Below are 10315 nucleotides of genomic sequence, written 5' to 3' on the forward strand. Positions count from 1 at the left end.
CATAACCCTTTTTAAGATCTGCACAAGTAAAATAAACAGTGATTGGACAATGTGAAGTGGAATATTAAGCCATAAAATGGCATGATTTAAAATTCAGATACAGTTTCACACAAAAACAAAATATGTTACACTATGGCATTTCATCCTTTATAACATTAAAAGGGATAAATTGAGTATATAATTTATTATATTTATTTAAAATATTACTGTACTTGTTTAGATTTTTAGAAGGCACCTTTACTTTTACATTTACAACTCTGTGTTTGCTGCATAAAAACATGGGTCGATAGTTGCAATCATTTGACCATAAACAGCAGAAAAAAATGTATTGGAAATGAAAAATTAATTCTCAGTCAGGAGGGGGCGCTTTAGGAGCGCTGAAATATTACGGTTTCCATAGTAACAGCTGAATACAAAGCAGCATTAACGCAGTTTTATCAGACATGAAATGAAGATTCCAACGACACGTTTCTGAGGACAGTAACGGAGGAACTGCATCAAATGTAGCGAAGTAAAAGTAAAGTTTTTTCACTATAAATGTACTTGAGTAAGAGTAAAAGTAACTTTAAATATACTCTAAAAGTACTAGTTACCCCAAAAATCTACTCAAGTATATAACGAAGTAAAAGTAATTCGTTACTACCCACCTCTGCACACAGCTAATGACAACATTAACTGTAGCTACGAAGTTTTAAGGTAGGACAATGGGTTTCATTTATCATTTGCCCGCCGTGGCTCTAGTTGGCAAGAAATTCACAGCACATATTATTTTGACCGCATCGTCAGATTTTTACATGTCATAGGGAGGGGAGAGAGAGGGGGGGGGGGGGGGCATCGCGAATGTTTTGCCCAGGGGCCCACACAACCCATAATCCGTCCCTGAATGAAGGTGTTTACAAATGTGAGTGTTACAAACCAAAACACGGTTCCCTGTCTTAAAAATCATATTTGTTGAGCTACTTTATCGTAAACTGTTGATTTGCATAAGGTGCCAAGATGTTATACAGTAGCCTATGCTATAGTCAGTGTTGTGCAAGTTACTTCCAAAACGTAATACATTATATATTACTAGTTATTGTCTTTTAATAGTAATTAGTTACATTACAATATTACTGTCTCTAAATTGTAATGCGTTACACTACTTTTAAGTTACTGTTGAGTTACTTTCATCAAATTATCCACAGATTATAAAATGCCAAAAAAAAGTTTAGAGCTGCTCATTATACATGAAGTTTAAGATAGCTAGCATAAAATTATAAAAACATATTTAGGTAGGCCTACCGGTATGTCTATTAATGTTACGTTGTAGTTTAGGTTAAACATGGATAAGCACAAAACTCATTAATACTTTCAGAAATAACACCGATAAATAAAGCAAAGTGTTATAATGTACAATCATTAAACACAATGAATAGCCTATAGGCTATTTTAAATGGTTTTCAGAACAAAACAAGAATGAAGAATACAAGTTGCTAAACAAGCCAAAACGAATGAGGGTAAAAGCGAAACTAAAAACAAACGGTGTTGTTCTCGTGCAGCCTACCTCTCTCATTCTGCATCAATCCAATTAAATGTGTCCATATTCGTGATGTATTTGAATGCTAAACTATTATGTAAACCAGGATTTGTACTTAACGCGCTTATAAAACATCCTCCTCACATGAGCAAATATGTGTTTGGCTCGAGCTCAGGCTGACGGCACGGATACTATGCAGTACGCACTATTTCATTTTACCAGTGACTGTATTTTATTCTTATAATTAACAGACTGCAACTTTTGCAACGCTGTGTGTGCGTGAGGCGCCGGGGCAATCGAATAGCGGAATAACTCCGTCATTTTTGGTCATACAGATCATTTATAACTGCAGTGTGTTTACTTTTATTTCTGCCATCTCGGTTTCCTTTCCGTGAACTTTCGTAGAGCGCCACTCCACACAAAAGTGAACCAAACTCAGCAGCATATGTCACTCAGTCTTTTCGTTTTGAAAATCAGATATATTTCGCGTTTTCATCCATTTTATATGGGGACTATGATTTAATAAAAACAGATTTTGTCATTTTTAGCTTAATTTTTGTTGCTTATGCGCTCGTCCGTCATTTTTTCTATTCTCCGACTCCGCAGCTCTCATCATTAGTTTAGTGTTACGTGGCACCAGTCTAGATGTTTCTAGGAGTTACTCGTGCTGTTTCTCCATAACGGGAGTGCGTCCATCTCATAAATGTAGAATTCGTCTCTGCAGTCATCTCAACCATCGAATTCCAGCAACAGGAAGACAAAATATTTTACTTGTGGACTTTTTTTAATTCACAAATTAATTTTGAGTTAAAATATGTTGATGTAACTTGCGTTACTGAGATTGTAACGAGTAATATTATTACCCAAATTGTATTAGTAATGCGTTATATTACCGCGTTACAGCAAAAAGTAATAAACTACTGTAACATATTACTTTTGTAATGCGTTACTCCCAACACTGTTGATAAGCTTGGTAATGTTGCAAAAGCTAGTCTCAGTTCAGTTTATGTGTTAGAAACTAGTAGTTTTTACTGCCCTGAATTGTCCTGAGGCTAAGAATTATGACAATGCTTCTAAAGTCTTAAGGAGTTACATTCCTCTTTAATTAACAAATGGCTTTCACTAGTAATAACTTTATTGTAGACTGTCCACATTTCAGAAATGTAACTTTGACATGAGTTCTGACATATTTTTGAACAGAAGGGACAGTTATGACCATGTTGGAGGCCATAGGGAAACCTATGGCCTGTTGCAGTGAGGAAGAGATGGAGGAGGAGGAGGAGGACAAGGAGGAAGAAAAGCATGAGCAACTCACTGAAGAAAGACATAGGCAAGATGAGGGAGTGGAGGAAAAAGAAAGAAAAGTGTACAAAGTTTTAGGAAGGTTAACAGCACAAGGAAAGTGCTACCAGGTAGATGAAGATGAGTTGAGGAGGAGGGTCAAAGGAGAAAACATGTCCACAAACATGTTCCGAATGTTGATAAGGGTTTGTATTTCTACTATACATGCATACATTTAAGCATAAAAGCATAAAAACAGTCATACGATTTAAGAGCAACAATACATGTACATGTCTTTGCTGTTTTGTTTTTTTATATGAGTCATATCAGCTCATAGACAGTTAGCCACTCTGACCCTTAGGGCTGTTTACAGGCATTGCAAATGATCGCTGTCATGCACTGCTGAGCTATTTTGCATCTGTGACACTGTACTTTTTCATACATAGGTCGGCAAAAAAGATGTTCCACCCAATGTGCTGCAGCAGCCTAAGAAGGTGAAGACAAAAGTGACAATATTCAGCACTTTAACAGAGGGAGAGGCGGAAGACCTAGCCAAAGGTTTTGGCATGGCACTGGCCAAACATGTGCCAAAAGAGAAACTGCTTACTGGGATACCAGAAGACGACATCCCAGCAACACTGTACGTGTGTCTAAGTTCTCTCTCTCTCTCATAAACTTTTAGGGTCATGTCTTAGAAGATCTTGATGGCAATAACATTATTTTCTTTTTAAATAACCATAAGAATCAGTTAGTATGCAACACTGTAAATATTTGCATCCTATTAATAGCCATGAATACATCCATAGAAACTGGTATGGCATTGAAAAAAAAAGGGGGGGGGGGGGGGGCATGGCATGGCATGGCATGGCATCAAACATCCTACACCTACAGCTTATTATATATATTATTTTTTTTTTAAATATAAGTGAATTAAGATGTCAGTAACAAGCATATTTACTAAATAGATCCAGTCTTTCCCCTAGACAGTGTAGATTATTAAAATGTGGTAGCAGCTTGAGTCAAGACAGATTTGAACTATTTTTATTTTTTACCACACAGTGTAGTGTGGGGTGCGTTACTAAAAGACGACACATACATGGTCCATCATTAGTTATTTAACATGACATTATCATTTTTTTGTATTTGCAGGAGGAGCATTGAAAGAATGAAAATTAATTTGCAAAACCTTGGTCCTGAATCAGAGCTGGATTTGGCCACTCACCGCTTTGGGCCCACAGTGCAATGCAATGTCTTTAGTATGCTTTCCAGCTTCCTGATAGTTGAACTAGGGCTGTCTTTGACTTCAGTTTCATTTTGAATAGGTTCCACTGAAATGTTAATCGCATTTTCTGTTTTTGTCTCACTTATCTCATTAAAAAGTCCCTTCGCAAGTAGTAGACAAGCACATTTCTTATGATACGAGAAAGTACAGCAGTCACACACATTTGTCCCAATACATGGTTTTGATACTGCTCTTCCAAATAAGCTTTCAACTTCAATTTTTTTTGAGGCTTTGCAGGAAATGGTATACTTATTACTTTGTATCAAGTTGTTGGCATGGGCTTGCAGTTGTGTGTTCATATCTGGAAAAGTCTTACCATCACCACAAGTGAGAAGACTTAATAAAATTAGATGCTTACACATACATCCCCTCGTACCAGCAACACAGCTGCAGAACTGTTCTGCAGGGCATACACGGTAAACTATGTGTGGATTATTCTCAGATGGAACATTGTATATGTATGTTTCTGTTGAAGCTACAGTAACTCTCTTGGCCCAGTCATTGTCTAGCATCCTTTGAGCAGATTTCTTTATTTCTTCAATTTTGCATTCTAGAGGGTTATAGATCCTCCCAGCCGACTGCAAATCCTGTATTATGTTGAAGTACTTGTCAGTCTTGTTCAGTAGTACATCAATCAGGTGATCCAATCTACGGTTTCGGATACCGCAGAGGAACTGGTATTTCAAACGGTGGAAGAAGCTAGACAAGAAAGAAAAGCAAAGACATTGAGGTTGCATGAGGAGCATGGTTGGCATAATTAGAATGTATCCTTTTAATGTCGGCAGGATTCTTTATGATTAAGAAGCAAATAAAAAAAAAAAAATTACATTAACTTTTTAAAGTGTTTGTTTTTTTGACAAATGTGGTCTAGCTGAAAACAGCTGACAATTGGGAGAAGTAGAACGACAAGGACTCCAAATGTGCAAGAAAAAAAAAAAAACTTAATATGTAATACTAGCTTTCTGCTAGACCACTAATAAACAGTCAAGAGAACATGCATGAAAGTGCCATGTACCGTTCTATTAGATTGTTTGTGTCCGAGTCGCCATGCTTATAGCACCTCCCAAAGTTAGACCACAGATGACCAATTGGCTCCCAGTGGTTGCTAAAATACTTGCACACATCCTTTAGGTTTCTAAAGCGGCAGTGAAAAATGTCAGCTTTCCTTTTGAATTCATCTTCCTGTAAAAATAGACAAGGAATAGCATGTTGTTTAGTGCTGTGATTAACTGCAATTGATCTATAGGTCGTACGTTTTTTTTTCAGGATTCTTTGATGAATAAAAAAGTAAAAAAAAAGAACATTTATACAAAACATAAATTTTTGTAAAAACTTTTTTTTTAATTAATACTTTTATTCAGCCAATTTATGTTACATTGATAAAGTGCTAATAAAGATTTACAATTGTTATAAAAATAATTTTAGAAAATAATTCTGAAAAATGATTGTGACACTAAAGATTGGGAAAATTACTGATTAAAATTCAGCTTTGGCATGACTAGAATAAATTATATTAAAATAGAAAACATTGTTATACATTGTAATGTTTCACAATATTACTGTTTTTACTGTATTTTTTGATCAAATAAAAATACCCTTTAAGAGCATAAGATTTGTTTAAAAAACATTAATCTTAAATATTCCATAATTCTAAATGGTAGTGTAAATACTGTTATGTGGTTTTATTTAATGTTTTTTTTTTTTTTTTACATACAATTAGATATTATAAAATTACAATTATTTAACACACACTGTGATAAAATGTAAACAATAAAACCTGAGATGAACAATAACACATGGCATATTGCACCGTTTTATGATTTATTTAAAAATAAATCCAAAATGGAAAAGCCATGTGTGACAAATCAAATACTGTGGTAATCAAATGCCTTTTATTAACTGATAATCAGCAAGTGTGGGCACCTCCATAAAATAATTTTGTCTGTTATCAATCTGGGAAGAGTAATACAACCATTTCCAAACAATTTGAAGTCCATCATTCCTTAGTGAGGAAGTTTATTCACAAGTGGAAGACATTCAAGACTGACACCAATCCTGCCAGGAGTGGATGGCCCAGCAAATTCTCCCCAAGGTCGGACTGTGTAACGCTCAGAGAAATGGCAGACAACCCAAAAACTTCACCGCAGATTCTACAGGCCTCAGTTAACAAGGTAAATAATAAAGTTCATGAAAGTACAATTAGAAAAATATGGGACAAGTATGGCCTGCCAAGGACCAGATCAATTTTAATTAAGAGTCTTGATACAGAAAAACATGGAATTCAGTAGGTTGTCCTAAATTTTTCACATGACTGTATATATAGACAATATTTGGCTGAGATACAACTATTTAAAAATCTGGAATCTGAGGGTTTCCAAAAAAAAATCTAAAAATACCTTTAAAGTTGTCTAAATGAAGTTCTTAGCAATACATATTACTAATCAAAAATTATGTTTTGATATATTTACATTTTTGATATATTTACAGTAGTAATTTACTAAATATCGTAATGGAACATGATCTTTACTTAATATCCTAATGGTTTTTGCATAAAAGTAAATTCGATCATTTTGACTCATACAATGTATTTTTGCCTATATTGCTACAAATATATATATATATATATATATATATATATATATATATATATATATATATATATATATAATATGCAGTGCCATAAACCCCCATATTCTTATTCTTATTCTTATTCTTATTCTTATTGCACTGCATGTTGTTGTTGCAATATAGCTTGTTACCAAGGCTATGTTTGCATGGTGAATTACAGTAAATTAAAACGGAAAAAGCAATGTACCGTGGAACAGGATTTCAGTTCTGCCATTAACTGCCTGATGTGCTGTCTTGAATCTGCCTTTTCAGGTCCACTCACACCAGATTCAGATCTTGAAAGCCAACGAGTTACTGCCTGTGGGGCAATAAAAAAAATAAATAATAATAATAATTTAAATGTGTAACAAAACAAACAAAATTATTGCTATTGATTGCTATTTATAGAAGTCCAATAAAATCTGTATTAAGTTTTAAATATGAATATTTTTATTACAAAAAAAAATGGATGGATGCTTTACTGGACTTGCATTGGATTAATAAATATCACCCATTTACTGTCATTATAAAGCTTAGAAGAGCCAGGTCATTTTTTTAAAAAAGACTGATTACCGAAAATATCGGAAGTGGAACATTTCACTGACGAGAATGCATGAAACACAATGTTAGAGTGTTTTCCAAGGCTGCATTATATATTAAACCCATTTAAAAATCATAATTAAGCATAATTGTGAATTCACAAATGCTACAATTCAGTTAAATGTATTTGATGCAGTTTTAATATAGGTGCGTCAATTATTTACATACGTGTAGGTTACATACGTGCATCTCACAGTAGCTCCATTCACAGTATGATGTTCCACAGAAACCGTTATCATTTACAAGGATTAGATTGCGCAGTGAAGTGTAAAAACAATCGTCAGGCCATTGGCACCCCCTGCAGGCCTTTGTTGTAAAGTGTAATGTCTATTAGCTCTATTGTTTATAATACATTGTTTATTTCAACAGTTTTGTGCAATAAAACCATATGGTTTCTTGCTTTTAATTCTTTATTTTTTAACTAATTAGTATTGTCTCATTGCTATTATATATGTATTTTAAGTCATGTTAAAGGCTATTATTCACTTACATCTATTTTTATTACCACCCCAAAATGGCCCTATGAAATGCGTTTTATTTCCAAATTCATTGTTTTTATTTATCAAAAAGCCATGTCTTATTAATTAAGTTTTACAGTTTTATATAAATTATTTTCCATTATTTTCTGGATTCCATTTTAATATTTACGTACATAAATATTTAATAAACAAAAACATCTCAAATTAATAGATTTTATTAAAAATAAATTGTTCTTGTTGATTTTTGGTGGGAAATTAGTCTTTTAGATTAATCGATTAATCAGTAAATTAGTCGATAGATTAATCCAAAAATAGTTGTTAGTCTGTTAGTCTATCTGACTCTTTCTATCTGACATACACCCCTAGGATGGCTTGAGTGTCAGTATATCATGGGGTAATTTTCATTTTTTGGTGAAGTCCCTTAAAGTTATAAATGTCTGCACTGCTCTTACATTAAAAAATAACATGGATACTCTTTTTATTTCAGTTCTATCAAAAGGAGCAAAACTCAATGCAGTCTTCATTTAATCTAATAGTACTTACTTGTGTTACATGGTACCAACAAAGGAGAACATCTGACTCGTTGAATACCTTACGGATGGCATTGATTTCGCCCTGGTCTTTATCAACCATAAAGCACCTATAAAGATAAAAACATTTTAAGTTTCAAGGCAGAGAAAATTATATTACAGATGTTTCCTGGACAAAAAAAAAAAGTATTTGTTAATTAAAAGCTGCTAATCAAAATTTCAAACCTATCTGTTATGCATTATAGGTGCTCGGAGATCAACACCTACTGTAAACTGATCATAGAATGTAGGTAAGAAATCAGTGCAAGTTTGTTCTGAATCTGACATAGGTTATTGTAAATATGAGTGAGAAAACATGATGCATGCTGTAAAACTAAAGAAGTTGTTTTATGGTTACAATTTAAAAAATTATATATATATATATATATGTGTGTTTAACTTACCTTGGAGGTACAGAAAACGTTGGTTTTAGCTTTTCCAGTGCCAGCTGAAGTGTGGTCTGCTTTTCATTTCCCAAAATGATATAGGCAACAGGTATACCATGACCATGGCTGTCCCTGACGACTAATGTAAATAAAGGAAAGCCATACTGGTTGATTCCATGTGTTGCATCCATAAAAACAATATCTCTTCCATATTCTTGAAGGTTGTCTCTCATGGATGATGTTTGTAAAACTATGACAAGGTCTGTTTGAGGACTGTACGGCTGATAAAAAATAACAGATTTTTTGAAAAGACCCTCAAGAAGTTGTGTTGTACTATTAGCATCATCTTTGTGTTGCTGTTTTTTTCGCATCGTACATGTCCGGATATTTTCTATGTCTTTTGGGGTAACAAAATATGCTCGGTTGTTAAGATCAGTATGCCCTTGTTCCTAGGACCATTCATGTGATTTTAAGAGAATTGTACCTGGCTTGACACCAAGAGATATTAAATCCTGAATATGCTTGACTAGTTCTTTACATATTTTTTCTGAGTGACCCTCAGAAGAGCTTGTTGGATCATGTCCTGAATGAATGCTGTAAATCCTTTCAACAAAAACCAGTTTGTTGAGTCAGTCTGTCCTCTTTTTAAAGGAAACATAGGCCTTACATCCTTTGGCCTTTCGACTTCGGGGGGGTGCATGCTCCAGAGCGTTTACATGTAAACAAGAAATATCCATCTTTTTGATTTTTCAGACTTGCAGAATTCACACTCCGATAATTTGCCTCTTTGGAGATGTTTATAGTAGTAAGCCTTTCTTGAATGAATTTTTGAGCATCTGTATTTTTTTCCAAAACATGTATTGTTAGATCTGTGTTCTTGTTGTTTCCTTTTAATCTCTCCTCTTTGTATACAGTTGTCTTTATCAATTCATCCATCTTTGATGTACAAAACCTAAAAAAAGGACACAATCCATTAGGTTAAAATATAAATAATGTAAAGAGCCAAAAATTCAAAATAATCCCAAGCAAGCTAATGTACATTGTGAGATCAAGATAATTAACTGAAATAACAGATGACCTGAATACGGAGTCATTTATAATATTTATTTATTATATTTACTCGAGGCCAACGTACTCGTATGATGGTCTGAAGACAACATCGGGTAACGTAATAAATCAAGAGACGACTTGAGGCCAACGTACTCGTATGATGGTCTGAAGACAACATCGGGTAACGTAATAAATCAAGAGACGACTTGAGGCCAACGTACTCGTATGATGGCCTTAAGACAACATCGGGTAACGTAATAAATCAAGAGACGACTCCAGGCCAACGTACTCGTATGATGGTCTGAAGGCAACATCGGGTAACGTAATAAATCAAGAGACGACTTGAGGCCAACGTACTCGTATGATGGCCTTAAGACAACATCGGGTAACGTAATAAATCAAGAGACGACTCCAGGCCAACGTACTCGTATGATGGTCTGAAGGCAACATCGGATAACGTAATAAATCATGAGATGACTTGAGGCCAACGTACTCGTATGATGGTCTGAAGGCAACATCGGGTAACGTAATAAATCAAGAGACGA

The 10315-nt window shown here is 34.4% G+C and overlaps 1 protein-coding gene across 1 annotated transcript; it reads right to left on the bottom strand.

Annotated features, from left to right (window-relative positions):
• Window positions 1–4425: 4425 nt before the first annotated feature.
• On the bottom strand, window positions 4426–8398 carry LOC141322466 (uncharacterized). The gene is made up of 5 exons (XM_073833429.1): window positions 8309–8398; window positions 6895–7005; window positions 5095–5261; window positions 4565–4778; window positions 4426–4479 (listed from the first exon to the last, which is right to left on the bottom strand). Exons 1-5 carry the CDS (start codon window positions 8396–8398, stop codon window positions 4426–4428), a joined length of 636 nt encoding a protein of 211 aa, XP_073689530.1.
• Window positions 8399–10315: the final 1917 nt, after the last annotated feature.

This window comes from Garra rufa, chromosome 1, assembly GCF_049309525.1.
Source record: "Garra rufa chromosome 1, GarRuf1.0, whole genome shotgun sequence".
In the NCBI taxonomy this organism is placed as follows: Eukaryota; Metazoa; Chordata; class Actinopteri; order Cypriniformes; family Cyprinidae; genus Garra; species Garra rufa.